The sequence below is a fragment of the Misgurnus anguillicaudatus genome, chromosome 4 (genome assembly GCF_027580225.2).
Source record: "Misgurnus anguillicaudatus chromosome 4, ASM2758022v2, whole genome shotgun sequence".
Lineage (NCBI taxonomy): Eukaryota > Metazoa > Chordata > Actinopteri > Cypriniformes > Cobitidae > Misgurnus > Misgurnus anguillicaudatus.
This window is the reverse complement of record NC_073340.2, coordinates 37040328-37060570: the sequence shown is the minus strand read 5'-3', so window position 1 is coordinate 37060570 and position 20243 is coordinate 37040328. Positions and strand designations below refer to the sequence as shown.

The following is a 20243-nucleotide window of genomic DNA, read 5'->3' as shown; positions in this document are numbered from 1 at the left end:
GTATTTCACATTGTAAATGTGTTTGTGAATCATATTGTGCAACTGACCTGAAGTCAAATATAAGGCATTAAAATATATATTCGACAGAGATTATATGCAGTGACCCCAAAAACATTGACTCCATTTAAATGAGTTTGTCCATGAAGCAGATGCTCAAATCGAGACTTCACAATCTTCGTGTTATTTTGATCCTGGAACATCCTTTATTTTAGGGTTCAGTTTAAATAGTTAAAGTAAAGCCGAGTTGATTTACCCGTGTTACAGGGTGGATGAGGATGTGAATGAATGTCTGTCAGGTCATTGAACTCGACGGCAGTAATATCCCAAACCTTTACACTTCTCACAGAGATGCTGCGGATGCTCTTTACTCTGATCTGACACATCCAGACCGTCAGGTTTCTCCAGAGGACGCTGTCAGGATAGAGGAAATATTTTACTAAATTATATGATTATTCAGATGGGATTGATTGTTGTCCTTTCAGTGCCATTAACTAAAGTGCAAAACTAAAGTTGTTACAGTGCTTTCTCCTGTCTCAGCTTGATATAAAGAGTCGACTGTAAGCAGTGTATGAACACAAACATCAACTTAACCAATGGGATGCGTTGGAGGGCAATCTGTTTGCACATCAATGACAGGATGGATTCTGCTTTGTGAATATAAAACAAGTCATTTAACATTATATTCAAAAGCTGATGTTTAGAAAAATAAAACACTGGCTGCTAATCCATCGTTTTCACACAAAGTATGAATTACTTGTATTTATTACATCATTCTGGTTATTATAAAAAGCCACATGTCATCTTAAAAGCATTTGTGTTGTTTAGAGAAACATCTGGAGAAGATTACGAGTGCAGAGAAAAGCGTCAGGAGCGTTCAGGAGAGCAGAAGTGTTTTCCATCATTTCTAAAGGAGGCGGGTTCATGCGGACCACGATGTGCCTCACCAAAAGCTTCATCTCACGCCAAAAGATCAACATTACAAGTTCATAGCATGATTTACACCAGATTCTAACCCCTCATTCTTCAACGATAACTTTTGAAAAGGTGACGTCTCTGATGAAGCACTGAAGTTAATAACAAACATCTGCTCTCAAGCTTTCACCCTTTAAAATCATTGTGACGTTCTTCAGTTCATCTCATGCAGATGTTTCAATAAAACAAAGGAAACTCTCTGCAGGAGCTCTCTGTATTCTGCCAGCCATCGCCAGTCGCGTCTGTGTGAACCCCATGAATCTGTTTACCTGTTTATGTGGATAGACGTTGATGTGGCATTTGATGCATTCTTGTCCCATGTTTGCCCAAGAGTTTCCACTCATCCATTTTCTCTTGCATTTGGGACACTTGTACTCCCCGAAACATCTCTTCTTCCCCTGATACGGGGTCAGGCCCTCACCTTTAGGACGAGCCTAAAAATTTAAAGATTTCAATTTGCTTTGATTTGTACACATGATACCACTTGCAGTGAAATGGAGGTCTGGTCAGCTAAAATACAATGAACATTTGAAGACCCTCTTTAATGGCGATGAAACGTCACTTTAGTCTTTCACTGGTATTTAACACATTTGTCTTTGCTGCAAAACCCTCTAAGTGCATCCAAGCTTTTTGGCAAAAACCTCTAAATCACAAAAACTGACCTACTCATGAGTGCACATCTGTGTACAGCTCACATGTGTTTAATCTGTTATTAGGACACTTTGGTCAGGAGTTGTTTGTCTTTGGATGTTTCAGGATTGCATGATCGATGATTCACGCTAAGCTTTTGATGTCAAATCTCTGTTGATAAATAATTCACTGCTCTCAATGGTAATATGATGTGTAAAGCAGATCCAGATTACTGTGATGGAGCGTTTGATGGCATCATTATTCACATCTGTGGCTCTCGCACGTCATTGTATCGGTCCCTCTCAACATAAACCTCTTTTATTGCTCTTATAGTACAAACTGTAATGTAAGAAATATTTCACTTAGTTTCTCTTATATTCTGCTGCTCTGCTGTATTTACAGCAACTTTCATGAACACAGAAAGTCTTCTGAGAAGATGAGCGATCACATCACTGATACTTTCAAGATGTGCTGATGATCTGTAACCACTAATAAAGTAAAGTAAAATGTTTATACATTTTCATTTTGAATAACATCACAAAATGTAAGACTATAGTTTTGTATATAAACAGATTTCTATGATCATATGCTTTGTTTTGCATTTATTTAAATATAAATGCTGAATGTTTTCTCTTGACCTCCATAAAGTCTTTAATCTGGCACATTCATTATAGAAAACAGTCAAAGAAAAGCTGAATTATGATGCAGTGTTGAGAGCAAAGCTGTTGGATATGTGAGAAGATCGGTCATCACTGCGGGAATGTGAGGGGTTGAGTTTCTTCATTTGTTATTCTCACCACCAACATCCTCTAAAAATGTGTCTGAATGGAAAAAGATGTTGATAGTCTCACTGGCACATATAAGAGACGCCACCCATCTGTGATTCATACCTTTAAGATATTAACCAATGATCTCACAATTTATTTTGTCTTCAATGTAAAGAGAAAACAAGTAAAGGAATCGTTTACACAAAAACTAGCCATTTCATTTCAGGTCACTTTAAACTAAAATTAAATCAAGTTTTCTATTTTAAGCTGAAACATTTGCTTCAATTTGCTGATTTGGTGTATACTTATTTTTAATCTTAAATGGTTTTGCTCCACCTGTTTTTAAGGATTAATGCAGGGTGGTGTACACGTGCAAGTTTTAGAGGTGACTGTAACATGCCATTAAGAAAAAACACCTTTGATCAATTATCGTTTTCTTTTTGAGGAAAACATCAACGAAATAAACTCCCAGAAGAGTTAAAATAATTAAAACTGTCTTCATTTAAAGTGATTTGTGGATGGTAGTCTATAAGTTTATAGTTTTGTTTATTTTTCTTCTGCCTAATATTCTTTGTTAGTATTTTCTTTCTATCTGTAACATCAACCTACCAGATGAAAATTTGCTAATCTGGTGAATTTGACATCTTTTATTAATGTGCACTGATTAAATAAATAAATAATAAAAAAACATAAGTTGTCATTGATAAAACTCAGATGAAAGGAGAGCTGATTTATAACATTCACATAAGGGTGGTTTCCCAGACAGAGATTATCTTAAGCCAGGACTAGGCTTTAGTTTAATTAGGAAATACAACTAGTTTTAACAAACATGTCTTACTGAAAACAAAGGGCACTGATGTATTTTAAGATATGTCAGTGCAAGTTGTTTTCAGTTTGGACCGCTCTTACATTTATTTTAGTCTAGGACTAGTCTAATCCCTGTCTGGGAAACCGCCCATAGAGTGACAACATGAACCGTGTTTCTCATTCACTTTTAGGACCCAGATTGCCATGGGACAGAAAGTGACAACTTGACACCAAATATAAATGTGTGTTCTTGTGTTTACTTTTGTTGGATGTGTTTGTGGATGAGGACATCTTTCACATTGTCCACTAGGGTGGTCCTTATTTTTCAACCTTTAACGGTGCAGTGTGTCCATTTTAGCAGCATCTAGTGGTGAGGTTGCGAATTGCAACCAACGGCTCAGTCCACTGCTCATTCCTTGCTTTTGAAAGACATAGAGAAGCTGCCACCGGACAAACATGTCATCGTCGGAGACAACTTAGTTAAAAAATGTCCATTAAGGGCTTCTGTAGAAACATAGCGGCACAACATGGCGACTTTCATGTAAGGGGACCCTCTTTGTATGTAGATAAAAAGGTCTCGTTTTAAGGTAATAAACACATAACGGTTCATTATGAAAGGTCTTTATACATCCCTGATAATATAGTTTTGTATATTATTTTGCATTTCTTTCAAGAGATCCTTCTAAATATTACACACTGCACCTTTAAAAGTTCATGCTCTTACCCCACCAATATGTTTGAATAAATAATAAAAAAATGGGCAAAATGTTTTCAATATTAATGAATATTCAGAGGTTGCTCAAGACCTTTGAAGTTTAACACATTTGCGTATTATGCGATACTTTGTGCTAGCATGTATAATTGTTTAATATTATATACTTATGGCAGCAATGGACTTATTTGAGCATGCTCCATGCAATTACAACTCCTGTTTTAGCTGTAATATGTCTTTCAAAGCAAGAAAGCTTCAATAGACAATATACACTGAGACAATGGCTGAAGCAACACGAAGCAAGTCTGCTATATGGTTACTCGGATCAAATAACTGAAACAAAGTTACCCTCAAACAAGCAAGTTTTATGTGTGTTGTGTGTTTTTAAACGGTACAGTTTTTGCAAAAGATTTTGATTTCTAAAATATTCAAAGGCTTTGAGCAACCTTTAGATATTGTAGCAACAATTCAAAAATTTGCACAGTGTGTTTTTATTGATATCCTAACACATTTAGAGGGTAAGAGTTGAACATTTAAAAACATTTTTTTGACCCATTATAGGACCGCCCTACTGTCCATGTTTGCATCTGTATGCTGTCTTTTCTCATTAGTGACAGATATGTTTGCTTTAAACCTCCTCAATGTGTTGTGACTGCACTTTTAATGCTCCAGAAGGAGAAATGTTCACGTCATTCATGAGATCTGTATATCAGACTTTGTATTTCCCGAAGGTAATCGCAGTGTTGGCAGGACTGCAGAAGCATGATGATTTAGGTATGTTCAGATTTCAGGCTCTAAGTTCTTAAGTTTCAGTAAATGTGGTGTTGAACCAGAATTGCTTTGCGGTTGTCATGACACTCAAGATCACAGCAAACATGATGAAAATCCCTATGCAAATACTGCGGTTCAGCATGGGAAAAAAATACTTCTAAAATATCATTTGCTCGACTGAATTAATGGAGACTTTGAGTTCAGAGGAAACTCTAACTAGAATATTAAAATCTATAATGCATTTAAGTGCGAGCACAATACTCATTTTTCCCTTATCCTTTAACTTAAAACACACTGCATACACCGTCCACCCTGAAATCTGCTGTCTGTGATGATTGGTCAACATCAGTTCTTCCTCATCTGGAAGCCATCAGATTAAACAACGATGACTCTCGTGAGAGCCCTGAAAGCCATGCGCTCAATTATTCCTCCCTATGTTTCCTATGTTCTGTTTGCTTTGGCAGACGCTGGATTGCAGCTGGTGCTCTGCAGAGATGTACAGCCCATTAAACTGGAACTTCATGCACGGATGCTATGGGACGTGTTGAGTCTTAAAAGTGTAGACGAGTTTTGTCATGATTGTTTGTATCACTATTAGTTTCAAAAGCGGTGGTGTTTTCTACAGTCATGAAAGTTGACGCTGTTTGTTCTACAGACATGAGTGATGCATACACATATTGAGGATTTCTGCTCCAAACATGATTCCCACCTGTTTGCTTTACTATAAATCTATCTCATGGACCAATAAGCAACCACCTAGCAACCGCATAGCATCTCCCTAGCAACATCACAGACACAATAATGAGTTACATTGTGTGTTTGTCTAAAATGATGTGTAATGAAGTTTGCAGCAGTACACATTGAGACAATCTGTCTTAAAGGTGCAGTGTGTAAATTTTAGCGGCATCTAGTGGTGAGGTTGCGACTTCCAACCAACGGCTTAGTTAACGGCTCACCCTTCGCTTTTGAAACACATAGAAAAGCTACTGTAGCCGCCACCGGACAAACGTGTCATTGTCGGAGACAACTTCGTAAAAAATTGTCCTTCAAGGGCTTCTGTAGAAAAATGGCAGCACAAAATGGTGACTTCCATGTAAGAGGACCCTCGGTGTATGTAGATACATCTCGTTCTAAGGTAATAAACACATAACGGGTCATTATGAAAGGTCTTTATACACCACTGATAATATAGTTTTGTATATTATTTTGCATTTCTGTCAAGAGATCCTTTTAGAAAATTACACACTGCACCTTTAAAGAAACATGATACAGTGTTTGTAGTTTAGGGCCATGTGTTTAAGCTTCAGTGTAAGATTTCCCAACAGCCTGTCCAGAAAACATGACTGCCTCAATAATAACCACAACATGAAGATGGCCGAGAGTCATACATCATTATATCTGAAGAATTAAACACTTTATACTGCATGTGCTCTTAAACTTTCTTATATAACTATTCAGATGCATGAAGTCATTTTAATGCTCTGACTACACACAGACGTGAACATCAATCTGTGTTGCGCTGTAGGTTTGAAGTGATGTTGGAAAAAGTCTCTCTATGATAAATCTCCAGTTATTCTGTTGTAATATTTGTGTTTACAGTTGCGAATTAAAATCACGATGACAGTACATTTTGCGTTCGATGATCTAAATCCTTTTATCTCAACAATAAAGTCATCTGAGAGGTTTTCATCTGATGAACGCACAAGGGGTTTTCTCATCTATATTGTTGTCATGAGAGGCAAAAAGCTGTATTGTGTTTCATAAACCAAACAGACGCTTCATCTTATTCACATCTGGATTTCATTACAGTTCTGTGATGTCATGAACAAAAAGGAGGGACGCTTCTCTATTGCAATGATTTGTGGGTAAAAGTTTTTGGCAATGTAGGTCAGTTACAGTAAATACCTTTCAGATATTATTACAGTAAGACAGAAAGACAGCTGGAGCAAAGCCAGCCAGTACTAAAGACTTTTACTAATAATGCAGAATGTGCAGTCGCAAGTATCATTAGAAATGTGTCTCATCCATTCAGTGAGATGGGCGATGCAGTATATTTGTCTTTACCTGTGGACAGTCTTTGATGTAATGACCCTTATTGAAGCACAGGTGACACAGGTAGTTGGGTGGAGGTTTCTTGCAGGGTCTTTGAGGTTCAGAGGAGATCGAGAGGTCAGAGAAGTTTTCTGTCAACGAGCTGAGATCCTCGAGGATGTTGTTTAAAGAGTAATAAGTAGATAAAGTCTTATATAAGCTGCTGTCTCTCTACAAAGAACAAAAACATGAAACATTTACAACAATTATTTCAACCTTTTATAAATGTCTATCTGTAAAAATGCAATCTCTGTAAAAAAAAACACAGACATGTTCTGTGTTCAGTTTTTCTCAGGAAGTCTTTGTCATGATTTATGACATCAGATCATGAAGTCATGATATCTGAGATGGTCCATATGAAAGTCATTTGTTTAACTGTACAATGTTCAGTATATTGTGTACTGTATGACCTCATTATGTCACAGGCTTCGTTCAGTAAGTGGTGTACAGATATCATCTTGGAAATATAAACTTTGTCTCGCGTTTTTATGCATTTCCTGTAAAATGTGTTGGCAGTGAATAATGAGATTAAAATGTGGTGAAATATTGCAGTTGACAACATTTAAATCGGAAAGTCATGTCCATTGCATTGCATTGTGGGATACAGTAAATTAAATGCATGCTCTGGTTGTATTCTGCCCATTTTGGCAAAAGCAGCAAGTCATGTAATGCACAAAGTATGCATGCATAATGCATATAAACCTATTGTATATACAAACAGACAATTTGATCAGATCACACAAGCAGTACAATCAAAACACACACACACACAAACACACACACACACACACACACACACACACACACATATATGCAACAGATCAGATGGATAATGCATGCATTGCAGATATATCAACAGAGATTGTGCATTTATCATATCAGCAGCACGCATCTCTGTAAAATATATTCATGAACATTGAATTCATGTGGCTGATCAAAGCTGTAAGCATTTTTCAACAATACTTATGTGGAGCCAAGCTACTAAAGCACCAAATCTCTTTAACAAAATCTTTTGATCAAAGCAAAAAAAACTAATTATTTATTGTTGTTGCACAAATGTTAGGGTTACACACCAATACAGCCTTATTAAAAATACATTATCAGATACATTAGTGGTTTACCAATGCATCTTATTATGACATATAAAGCAATTTTTTAATGCACATCTAATTTTTAATGTGAAAATAGTGATAAACCAGACCCAGACAATTCCAGAGAAGACAAAGTAGATCTTGCATTAAACATTAAATTGATTCAATAAACTTAAACACTTCCTATATTTGTATGCAACAGTCAGAGTTTCTACAGATGTTTGTGTCTGTCATACTTACCTGATGAATGAAGTTTCTTATGATGTTGGAATGATGATGTGAATCCAGCTCAGGTTTGTTCTGGTGGTTTCCATCATCATCAGATGAGTCCTGAAGAGACAGATAAACCCAGTTCAGGAGATGAGAGTCTACAGCTGATATCAAACTCATATCCTTATATGAGACATCCATCAGAAATGTCCTGAGATCAGTGGATTATGTGGCTCTGATGTCGTCTCATGTTGAGAAATAAAACTGGACAGTCTGGGAAGTTTTTGCGTTTAGAGGAAAGTTCAACAGCTGCTGCACGGGTATCATATTTATGAGCTGCTGCGTCGCCATTGGATGCTTACCAATAACGTAATTATATATTCATGAGTAGGATGTGCAAGTTTAAATATTCATGAGTTAAATCTTACCCCTGTAAAAGAGTCTGGAGAATGCAGATAATCATTTTACAGAAAGATTCAATGCGGTGACGTCAGTAAACTGATGAATGATCAGAAGTCTCCACATAGCAAACAAATGTGTGGCATTCTTAAATTACGTGTAAAACTGTATAAAAATGTCATATTTGTCTGTTTGCTATAAGTTTAACACATGAACATATTTATTATTTTGATACTGGGGGAAATCCTGCCCTCAAGTGTCCATGTACGAGTATAACAAGCTCTTTCAAGTAAATATATTAATATGAACTTCATGTTTTACAGTAGGTGCAGGTGTGTATTGTATTTCCTTAACAGCCATGTACATGTTTCATAATAACTTTAGTAATCGACAACAATCAATATATGTTTTATAGTGTTTAAAAATGAAAACAAAAACAAAGTTTCCAAAATGTTCTTACATTGTTTAAGTTGATCCTGCATTAGTTGATTATAGTTTTATAATTGTAACAATAACTGTTGTATTGAATCATCTTAAAATATTTTAGATGAAGGGAATACACAGTGTTTCCCTCCCATATTTACAACCATGTGACGTACATTTATTCACATGTCAGGTTCCTTTCTTCTATTTATCTTTGACAGACTCGTTTTTCCTCTGTTGTCCACACATGCTTGTGATGCATCTGATGCCAAACCCAAAACATTTCTGATCATGAGAGATGTCCTCCCTCCCTCTCTCTCTCTCTCTCTCTCTCTCTCTCTCTCTCTCTCTCTCTCTCTCTCTCTCTCTCTCTCTCTCTCTCTCTGAACAGGTGAAAGGGTGGAACACACCAGACACTGAGCAAAGACAAACATACTGTCATTTCATGCAAATATTTAGTTAATGTTGGAGACTGCTGCCATCTTTACAACCTTTCCAAGGATTGTCATTTACTTGGACTGTCCTGTGTATTAGAAAGACTTTTCTTTGTTTTTCTTTTTAAAGGGGATATTTCACAGGACTTTTTTAAGATGTAAAATAAATCTTTAATGTCCTCAGAGTACATATGTGAAGTTCTAGCTCAAAATAACCCACAGATAATTTATTATAACATGTTAAAATTGACACTTTTGTGTGTGTCCTTTTAAATGCAAATCAGCTGAAATCTGCACTAAATGGCAGTGCCGTGGTTGGATAGTGCAGATTAAAGGGCGATTTATAGTCGTGCGTAGGTCCTACGGCGTAGCAGCGACGGCGTAGGTTCCGCGTCGGTTTTCATTTATACTTGTGCGTCGCCGTCCGCGTCGACGTGCAAACACACGCGAAACCGCTGGTTGGCAGTAATCACGCGTGTAACCACAGTAGCAGCAGAAGTCGTCACAGAAGAAGAAGCTAAGCAAGTAAACCCACAAACGAAGAAGAAATAGCAACTTGTTGTGTATAATTTGAGAAGAACAGCAATGATGGAAGTAAATAAACAGCGACTTATGTTTCAGTTTAAGTTAAATCACTCCTCAACTTGGCTCGTCTTTGTTTTCACCGTCTCAAACGGAAATACCTATGACGCAGTTTTTTTACCTGACGGGAGGGGTTCTGGTGGACCAATCACAGCGCTTACGGTCCGCGTAGAGCCGACGCGCTGTTAGAAATTTTGTGAGGTGCGCGTCAGGCTACGCAGAGCTACGCACAGGCTACGGATAGCCTACGCCGCAGCCACGCCGCAGGACCCACGCACGACTATAAATCGCACTTAAGGGGTGGATTATTATAATAAGATTCCCTTCTGACATCACAAGGGGAGCCAAATTTCAATGAGTTATTTTTTCACATGCTTGCAGAGAATGATTTACCAAAACTAAGTTACTGGGTTGATCGTTTTCTCATTTTATAGGTTGATAGAAGCACTGGGGAGCTAATTATAGCACTTAAAGGTGCAGTGTGTAAATTTTACTGGCATCTAGTGGTGATGTTGCAAATTGCAACCAATGGCTCAGTCCACGGCTTTTGAAATGCATAGAAAAGCTACAGCAGCCACCACAGGACAAACATATCATCGTTGGAGACAACTTAGTAAAAAAATTTGTCCATTATGGGCTTCTGTAGAAACATGGTGGTACAAAATGGCGACTTCCACGTAAGGGGACCTTCGGTGTATGTAGATAAAAATGACTCATTCTAAGGTAAAAAAAACATAACAGTTAATTATGTAAGGTCTTTATATACCACTGATAATATAGTTATGTATATAATATTGCATTTATGTCAAGAGATCATTCAAAAAGTTACACATTGCACCTTTATACACAGAGGCAGACACTACTTAAGTATTTTTACTTTCTACATAAAAGTAAATTGTTAAGTATTCGTATTTTATCAGTGTTTTTCTTTGGAAAACATAGACATTCCAAAGCATATTATCATAATTTTTACTCCACTACATTTCATAATTTCAAGTTTTTGGTTTATATTTAATATTTAAGTACATTAAATATCTGTTTTTTTTTACTTTTACTTGAGTAAAAGTACTTTTGTACTTTTACTTAAGAGTACAAAATTTTTATGTAATAAGGTATTAAATCAATTTTAATATGCAATATAAAAGGAATACACAGTATGATTCTATGCTTTACATAATTTTTTTATTTTACAAAAATAAAAAGTATTTTTTTTCCAAGACAAACACTCTGCTAAAGCACAGAAGCTTGGAAAATTTACTTAAAAGTACAGTCCACCTCTGATTAAACTTGAAAAAAGTCAGATTTTCATGATACGTCCCCTTTAAATAAAAATAACTAATACTAAAGCTATTAGCTTCAACCAAAGATATTAGCTTTAACCAAAATACAGGCTGTTATAAAAGACAGGCAGCAAATATCACTATCATTAATCATATTTAGTGTTAGTGATTAAAACAAATCCCAAACATCACAGTTTTTTACCTCTTAACTGGCGTTGTTCTGTAAACGGGACACCAGGGATTACTTTAATATTTTGCATGTAAATTTTAATCTATCATGAAAAAACTATATATTGTTGTAAAGCTGTAAGGATGTAGCTTTCATATTTCAAAACATTTGATCAGTAATATAATGCAATGACAGTAATTTATTAATTTGTGACAAGATTATGCAGCAAACCAAAGACACCTAGTGGCCGTTGTTGGTAAAACCACTAAAAGTGTAACAAACCTTATTTTTTGCGATAGTTTTATGTATAAAATATATACTTTATTGCATTATTTTTTTATTTATGACAATAAATGTAAATTGCTCTAACAATTTTTTATTCATTATTTTAACCTCAGACACTTTCAAGAAAAAACTTAAAAGTGTTTTCTTTTAAACAAGACCAAGATTATGCTTCTAGACAAAAAAAGCCATGTTATATTAATTTGAAGATGTACACCTTTTCAAACCCAACAACGCGTGTTTTCATTTTCTACTAAATAATACCTCAAATTATCTGCCTTGTTTACTTTTCTAAAACATCAAACTTACTATAAAACAGATTTACAAAAAAAAAACAATCCTGTTATGAAGGAATACTGGTCTGTTTTACTGGGGTGAGGTCCCACCTAGCTACCAAAGAAAATACGTTAGCAACCACACAGCAAAGTACACGGGCTGTCTTCAGTAAATGTAAACATACCGGCCTTTAATTGTGTGTCGTGTCCATCCTGCACGAGAGGAAGTGAATTGTGTTTGCTCTCGTGCTGGATTTGACTTTGGATGTAGGAAGGAGCGCGGGTCACACCCACTGTTACACACACGCACACACTGTTACACACACTGTTACACTACACACACAGAGGAGATTTACACACTTCCGGGATTCAGTTCACGGACACACAGAACAGCCCGCGGATCCCTCCACATATTTCTGTAAGTATCTTTTATAAACTTCATTCGCGCGCTAATGCAACAATCTATCGAGTGTTTCGCGGGGCTTCTCTTTATTTATTTGTAAGAAGCGCTGATTTAAACAAACTATTAAAATCACAATTACACATCATTCTGTGTTAAACCGCCCTTCATGTGGTTGTTAATGTCGATGTAAAGTTGTAAGAAAGGAATGCGTATTTAAAGGTTTGTGTTCTTTGACTGATTAGGTTTGTTTTTATGTTTTGTGAAATATTTGGCTGCCATTTTTTTGTGGTCGACGAACCGAAACAATGTGCAAAATTGATACTGTAGTATACTGTACGACTTCAGGTGTTATTAGTTCACTACATGTTTAAACATGAAATCTACTCGAGTCGAGGATGTTGCATTTCTCGCTTGCTGTGGTTTACTGTGCGAACTCTCACTCAGAATGGAAGTCAGGATGTAGTTTCACAGATGACCTGCAGCATATATAACCCACCCTAACACACCCGATAAACCTGTCGCATGTAGTGTATAGATAAGCTGATGTGACTGACTGCTAATCTAAACGTTTACTGCGTGTAACAAGTCTTTCATTTAAGCTACCCATTTTGATAAACCAGCACATTTTATTGTGAAATCCTTCCTGTTTTCACAAGAGTCGCGTGTTCTGTTAACTGACTAAATCACTGATGTTCATTTATCTGCAGGTGTCAAAGATGAGTTACCCCGGATACCCCCCTGCAGGTGGCAACTACCCGCCCGCATCTGGACAGTATCAGCAGACCCCAGGTGCATTTCCAGGCCAACCCGGTGCCTATCCACCCCAGGGAGGGTACTTCCCACCTCAACCAGGTGCATTTCCCCCAGGAGCAGGATACCCACCTCAGGCTGGAGGATACCCTCAAGCTGGTGGATACCCTCAGGCTGGTGGTTTTCCTCAGGCTGGTGGTTATCCTCAGGCGGGTGGTTATCCAGCTGCTCCAGGTGGAGGATTTCCACCACAGGCAGGAGGTTACCCCGGTGCCCAGCCCGGGGGTTACCCAGGTGCCCAGCCCGGTGCCCAGCCCGGGGGTTACCCAGGTGCCCAGCCAGGTGCCCAGCCTGGGGGTTACCCGACTATGCCCCCTGCAGGAGGTGAGTGCTGTTAACCTGACATCTCTATTCAGACATCCTATTAAAGGGGGCATATCATGAAAATCAGACTTTATGTTTAAGTGCTATAATTGGGTCCCCAGTGCTTTTATCAACCTAGAAAATGTGAATAAGATCAACCCAGTAACTTAGTTTTGGTAAATCATACAAAAAAAGCTAATTCATATTTGACTCCCCTTCTGATGTCACTGATGAATTTACTATAATAATACCGCCCCTTAATCTGCACTATCCAACCACTGCACTGCCATTTAGTGTAGAGATCAACTCATTTGCATTTAAAAGGACACACCCAAAAATTGTAAATTTTTGCTCACACCTTCAAAGTAGCAATTTTAACACGTTATAATAAATGATCTGTGGTGTATTTTGAGCTAAAACTTCACACATGTATTCTGGGGACACCAGAGATTCTTAAAAAAGTTTCCTTTAACACTTACGGTATAGGGCAATGATGTTATCTCTTTGAATTCCTGTTTTGTTGGTCATACATTGAGTTCTAAAATGTTTTTGTAAAGCTGGTTTGCAACAATGAAAAATTGTGAAAAGTCCTAAACAAATATATTGAATACTGGACATTTGTAATGTTGATTACCCAAACATTATTGATGAGTTACTTTATCCCTAAAATCCATGTATGTTTAAAACGTAATTTGTAGATTATAGACAACTTGCAGAATGATTTAAAGGGGACATATCATAAAAATCTGACTTTTTCATGTTTAAGTGCTATAATTGGGTCCCCAGTGCTTCTATCAACCTAGAAAACGTGAAAAATATCAACTCAGTAACTTAGTTTTAGTAAACCATTCTCTGCAAGCATGTGAAAAAATAGGTCATTAAAAATTTGGCTCCCCTGTGATGTCAGAAGGGGATCTTATTATAATGATACCGCCCCTTAATCTGCAGTATCCAACCACGGCACTGACATTTAGTGCAGATATCAGCTCATTTGCATTTTAAAGGACACACCCAAAAACTGGCACATTTTTGCTCACACCTACAAAGTGTCAATTTTAAAATGTTATAATAAATTATCTGTGGGGTACTTTAAGCTAAAATATTTATTTCACATCTTAAAAAAGTCTTGTGATATGTCTCCTTTAAAGGTGTTACTCTTTTGTCATTGATTTTAGTTTAACCAGAATTGGTTTTTTATTGTGTTGGCAGGTGGATGGGGAGGTCAGCCTGGCTTTGGAGCTGTAAGCATTCCTTTATTTAGACAGCTATTATTGTGTTAATCACTTTTATCAGTTTTTAAATGTAAAGAAATTTGTATAATGCAGTGACAGTTCACAGTGACTTAATGTAACATTAAAATGCTATAAATGGAGAAAATCATTGAATCATGAATTGTGTTTTGTAACTACATTACAGGACTTATGTTGTTTTGTCATTACCCCTGTGTGGTGTTTGTGTTTAGCCGGGAGCAGGTATGCCTCAGGGGTATCCCGGGGGTCCCGCTCCAGGACAGCAGCCCATGCCAGGATACCCAGGTGCTCAAGTTCCAAACCCATCGATGCCCGGGTACGGAGGGGGCGCTCCAACTGGACCCGCTGTTCCTGGAATCAATGTAAGAGAACGTCATCATGATCCAGTATATGCTGTTATTAATTTCACTTTAGTGTATATTTGCTTGTTTCGAGCTGATATTCTGTATTATTTGTTGTAATGTTTATGTAGAGGGGTTACCGTGGCTCCATAAAGGATTTTCCCGGTGCCGATCCGCTCAGAGATGTCGAGGTCTTACGGAAAGCCATGAAAGGCTTTGGTGAGTACATAATACATTTTGATTAATTTTTTTTAACTTTGTATGTTGTATATTCTTTCCCAGACTTATCATTCAGTGATTTTATAGTACATATATCTGCTTTTTGTGTGTGTTTTTTCACAGGAACTGATGAGAACGCCATTATCGAGCTTCTCGGCAGTCGAACCAACAAGCAGCGTGTGCCGTTGGTAGCTGCGTACAAAACCACCTATGGCAAAGTGAGCATATGATGAATAAAGCACAAAATATTTACTGTGTTTTTATGATGAAATGATCATTGTGTTTGTTGTTCACAGGATCTGTACAGTGACCTGAAGTCAGAACTGACAGGAAACTTTGAGAGTCTGGTTCTGGCCATGTTGAAGACTCCTGCACTGTTTGATGCTTCAGAATTGAAGGCGGCCATAGCAGTGAGATTTTCTTTCAGTACTTATTCACTCTTGTTTGATTTTTAACAGACTTTTAGGGGATCATTGTAACTCTTAACAGGGTTTATTGCAGCTGATTCTTATCAGGGTTTCCTGCAGAAAATGTATTAGTTAAGATGGTGGGGTTGGGTGGGTGGATGGGGTCAGGGGCCGTGGCAACCAAAGGGACGGGGCGTACGCGTCATGATGTAAAAGAAAATATTTTTATTATGAACACTCAAATAAAACTTTAACTTAAAAAAGTGTTGAAGTCGAGTCCCAGTTAAGACCAGAGATCGTGTTGAGTCCAGATAAAGCTGGATGTGGACTTCGTCTTGACTCGGCTCAACACTCGATCTCTAGTATTGATCTTGACTTGGACTCGAGTTGAACTCGACTACAACACTGACATGTGAGGTTAGAAGCCAGTTACATTAAAGGTGCAGTTGAATGTGAAACTGTATTCATGTAGGCATAGATGAATAATAAGAGTTGTGTACATGGTAATGACATACCATGAGCCTCAAACACGATTGTTTCCTCCTCATGTAAACCTCATGCATGCAAAATATATTTCGCTATATGTTAGCGTTTAGGCTGAAGTTCTACTATTGACGTTACAGTTACGTTTTGCAGGTCCATACTGAAAAAAACACAAACGTACTACTCAGAAACGTCCATTAACAATCTCCAAACAATTGATTATTCCTCAAAAACTGAAAAAGACACAAAAATAAGATCTGTTAAAATACAAAAAGATCTACATAAGGAGAAACAGCCAATCAGAGCGGAGCTCAACATTATTATTCATGAGGGTTGTAAATGGACATGAAAAACTGACTCTGGATCATTTTTTCCCTTAATAAAGACACAAACCTTCTGTGTAGATATCAGAGAACAATTAAACATTATTTCAATGCATTCTTTGGCACCTTTAATATGAGATTGAGGCATAATTGCATCTAAAATCATAATAGATCTCGTATTGGATAAGTGACAGATAAAAACTGTGTTCAGGGAAATGTCAGTTCAATAAAAGAAATATCAGACTGTAAATAACACAAAGTTTTCATTAAATCTAACAATATGATTCTGATAATATGTGTATGTCTGATCAGGGCGCAGGTACCGATGAGGCTTGTCTGATAGAGATTCTTTCTTCTCGTAATAATGCTGAGATCCAGGAGATAAACCGGGTGTATAAGGCGGGTGAGTTAATGTTGTTGAACCCTTTAAAGTTTTCAGATGATGTGTGTAGAGTTAATGGAGATTTATGAAAGCTTTGTTGTTTAGAGTATGGAAAAAAACTGGAAGACGCCATCATCAGCGACACTTCTGGACATTTCCGTCGCCTCCTCGTCTCTCTCTCTCAGGTATTCTGCCTGTTTGTGCATCTGTCTTCATATAGTATATATGTACTGTATGTATGTGTGTAAAGTCCTAAACAAATTTATTTGATCACATGTCTATTTGTCTCAAAGATCATCCAGCATCATGAAGCTTTTTAATGTGAACTCTTTCTTGTAAAACAGAATTTGAATATCTGATCAACTCACTGTGTGTGTGTACCAGCGATCAGAAGTGTATAGATATTAAAATGTTCATGACTGATTTCAGGGTAATCGCGATGAGAAAGAGACCGTGGATATTGCTCTGGCCAAACAGGATGCTCAGGTTGACAGTCAGGCTTTATTATTTCTCAAACACTTTCAGATGTTCGTGTCAATTTTGAGAAGCATTTGTCATGTTTGTGTTTATGTTTTAGAAACTCTATGCTGCAGGAGAACATAAAGTTGGCACGGATGAGTCTCAGTTTAATGCCGTTCTCTGTGCCCGCAGTAAACCTCATCTCAGACAAGGTAAAAACCACCAGACCACAGTGGTAAAATACTCATGAAAAGGACAGGAAGTTTAACTTCAAACGCTTCATATCAGTCATCTGATGGAAATCTTAAAATCTAAATGGAGAAGTTAATAATTTTTGTGTTTGCAGTGTTTCAGGAGTACCAGCAGATGTGTGGTAAAGACATTGAGAAGAGCATCTGTGGGGAGATGTCTGGACATCTGGAGACTGGCATGGTGGCAGTGGGTGGGTACTGAACTCTGATTCAACCAATCGCTGATCTAGATGAAGCAGGCAGCCCTGAAACGGACTGAACACGAACAAATCAGAAACCACAGCGTGTGACTGACACTTGTTTTGAATAAGATGCAGATTTGAGCATAAAATGTCTAAATGTTTTGCATATGGAAATGTAGTTTATATTTGATCGAGTCCTAAAACGACTTTTAAAAATCTCTAAACATTATTATTGAATCGGATTGAATGGCTTTAAGCCAGTCATTAATAGGTAATACGCAGCTTTAAATGACTTCTGCTTATTGAAGATCTGCTGCAAGCTCATTGTGTGATACAAGTTGGCAGTTTTTAATAGATTATTGCATATATTATAAATAAAAATAACTGGATTTGTTTTTAGACTGTAAATAGTGTGAATGATGCTGATGTGACATCTGCTCTGTTTTCCAGTAAAGTGCATTAAAAATACTCCTGCTTACTTCGCCGAGCGTCTGAACAACGCCATGAAGGTAAATGATGTGATGATGATGTGTGTAACACATGTTCTGGCATATTCATGCACGTCTGGGCCCATACAGCTAATACAACATTTGACCACATTACTCAATAAATAAAAATAGTTTAAAATAGAAATAATGCATTTGGCAAAACAAGGGTTTTGATTCGGGGTTTGTAATTTTACATGTTTTATTTAATTTTATCTTTGGCGTGTGTGTGTGTGCGCGTGTGTGTTTTTTGCTGTTTTAGGGTGCCGGTACCAAAGATCGGACTCTGATCCGCGTCATGGTGACTCGCTCTGAGGTGGACATGCTGGATATCAGACAGGAGTATCTGCGTCTGTATGGAAAATCACTTTACACCGCCATCTCTGTAAGTAGTACCACATACACATTGAACTATAGTTAAAAAAACACATCACAGTTCTGTATCTTTATGTGTAGGATGGACTTACATACAATATAGTCGGGTGGTATGATGATATATACAGAGTAAAAACATGTCAGCTGGCAGAGTCATAATGTGAATTAAGAGCGATGTGATATTAGATTTTAGTTTTGCACCAAAGAAAGTTAAGGGTTAGTTTACACATACAATGTCTGGATGTGACTGTCTATAGGAGTTTGTCTTATGATATGTTTGTGTGTGCAGGGTGACACATCTGGTGATTATAAGAAACTTCTCCTGAAGCTCTGTGGTGGAACTGACTGAAGAAACAGACAGACAGATGATCAGATCATCACAAACACAGCGTTGATATATTAATCTCATACATATATAAAAATGTTACATAATCTCACTGTAGTCATCTTAATAATGTTATATCTCTTTATAGCAAATTTACATTTCATGTGTGCCTTAGACACATTATTTTATATTACACATACACATTGTTTTTGTTTAATTTTGTTGTCGACTCTATCCAATCAGACTATGCATGATTTCTATAGATATTTTCCATGCATGTACATTGTCTTTAGTTCCTGATGCCAAATATGTGATTGTGACAATATTTGTGCTGTTGATGCATATACCGTATAACCCCTCAACTGAAAACACAATCTGTTCTTCATTCAACATAATCACCTACTTTTTATATACCTTAGAAAATGTTATATGCCATAGAAAGTTGAATAACTTGAAGTGCTGAAATGAATGCCATAATATTTGCTGTAGTTTACATAATGAGCTTTATGATATCTATGCAGAAACAGATCTCTAACCATGATAATATTGATTGATTTCAATCATTATAAAATATAATATGAAATAATGCATGAAGGTTTTTTCTGGGTAAATAGTATTTCACCCCAAAATCAAAAGCATAAAAATATCAAATTAAATATTGGATAAAATACCAGATTTATTTGAAAAAAATAATATTGCAATGCAAACAAATCTAACTTGAATAAAAATGTCACAATACAATTTTATTCTTGATGTAATGTTGTTTATGCAATACAATCTCATATCTTTTAAAGTTGGGCTGAAATATGACCAGGTCAGGTTTGTGACGTTAGGTGAATGTATTTTGCTCTACCAGTAGAGGACAGTAAAGTCACTGATCATTTCTTAGACAAATATGAAGTCATTTTAACCTGTTCTGTTTACTGACAGTGAAGACTTTTTTTTATCAGGGATTATCTCACCTGTGTTTGTAATGTATTCGCTAAACCAACTAATCTTTGTTACACTTACCAGTTGTGCCAGTAATATCTGTTCCTAGAAATAAACTGATGAATGATTCACTATGAGGTCTGACTGTGTATTTCCTAACTGTTTAATTTTACCTCACTAACTTGATATTAGTTAACTACTGTCATGATTTGTGTGTGCGGTAGCATTTTGCAACAACTGCACAGTCAAGAGGTGTGAAATAGATTTGCATCTCAAGATTCAGTCTCAAATTAGAAAGTTAAAAACAGTAGAGAGGTGACTGTGTGCTACAGTAGACTCTTCTGTTTTTGGTGCATGTACTTGATTTTGAGCAAATGTGTGTGCAGTCATATAAACTGGTTAGTTTCTCTGAAACTGTTC

The 20243-nt window shown here is 36.9% G+C and overlaps 2 protein-coding genes and 1 long non-coding RNA gene across 6 annotated transcripts; 2 read left to right on the top strand and 1 right to left on the bottom strand.

Annotated features, from left to right (window-relative positions):
* Positions 1–125: 125 nt before the first annotated feature.
* LOC129420628 (zinc finger CCHC domain-containing protein 24) lies at positions 126–8470 on the bottom strand. Its single transcript, XM_055175643.2, has 4 exons — positions 8082–8470; positions 6724–6921; positions 1242–1406; positions 126–411 (listed from the first exon to the last, which is right to left on the bottom strand). Exons 1-4 carry the CDS (start codon positions 8250–8252, stop codon positions 298–300), a joined length of 648 nt encoding a protein of 215 aa, XP_055031618.1. The 5' UTR covers positions 8253–8470; the 3' UTR covers positions 126–297.
* Positions 420–1207, top strand: LOC141363742 (uncharacterized). The gene is made up of 2 exons (XR_012369363.1): positions 420–743; positions 826–1207. It is a non-coding gene; the product is annotated as an uncharacterized lncRNA (long non-coding RNA).
* A 3659-nt stretch (positions 8471–12129) lies between the features above and the next one.
* On the top strand, positions 12130–19957 carry anxa11b (annexin A11b). Of its 4 annotated transcripts, none has more exons than XM_073867246.1 (16): positions 12130–12313; positions 13006–13342; positions 13391–13432; positions 14621–14652; positions 14874–15023; positions 15134–15221; positions 15345–15439; positions 15518–15631; positions 16747–16837; positions 16922–17001; positions 17246–17302; positions 17394–17487; positions 17622–17717; positions 18159–18217; positions 18456–18578; positions 18858–19957. In XM_073867246.1, exons 2-16 carry the CDS (start codon positions 13015–13017, stop codon positions 18915–18917), a joined length of 1509 nt encoding a protein of 502 aa, XP_073723347.1. In that variant the 5' UTR covers positions 12130–12313; positions 13006–13014; the 3' UTR covers positions 18918–19957. The 4 variants fall into 4 exon arrangements, with proteins under 4 accessions (XP_073723347.1, XP_055031617.2, XP_073723346.1 ...); XM_055175642.2 differs by having other exon boundaries at positions 13379–13432; XM_073867245.1 differs by having other exon boundaries at positions 13006–13354.
* The last annotated feature ends 286 nt before the right edge of the window (positions 19958–20243 follow it).

Excerpts from the sequence above, each read along its gene's own strand:
- LOC129420628 (XM_055175643.2), bottom strand. The coding sequence starts at position 8,252 with ATGGATGTCTCATATAAGGATATGAGTTTGATATCAGCTGTAGACTCT. Across the intron at positions 6,922-8,081 it reads TAAGAAACTTCATTCATCAG|AGAGACAGCAGCTTATATAA; the intron begins GTAAGTATGACA and ends TGTTCTTTGTAG. Across the intron at positions 1,407-6,723 it reads ACATCAAAGACTGTCCACAG|GCTCGTCCTAAAGGTGAGGG; the intron begins GTAAAGACAAAT and ends TTAAATTTTTAG.
- anxa11b (XM_055175641.2), top strand. The coding sequence starts at position 13,015 with ATGAGTTACCCCGGATACCCCCCTGCAGGTGGCAACTACCCGCCCGCA. Across the intron at positions 17,488-17,621 it reads TAAACCTCATCTCAGACAAG|TGTTTCAGGAGTACCAGCAG; the intron begins GTAAAAACCACC and ends TTGTGTTTGCAG. Across the intron at positions 18,218-18,455 it reads GTCTGAACAACGCCATGAAG|GGTGCCGGTACCAAAGATCG; the intron begins GTAAATGATGTG and ends TTGCTGTTTTAG.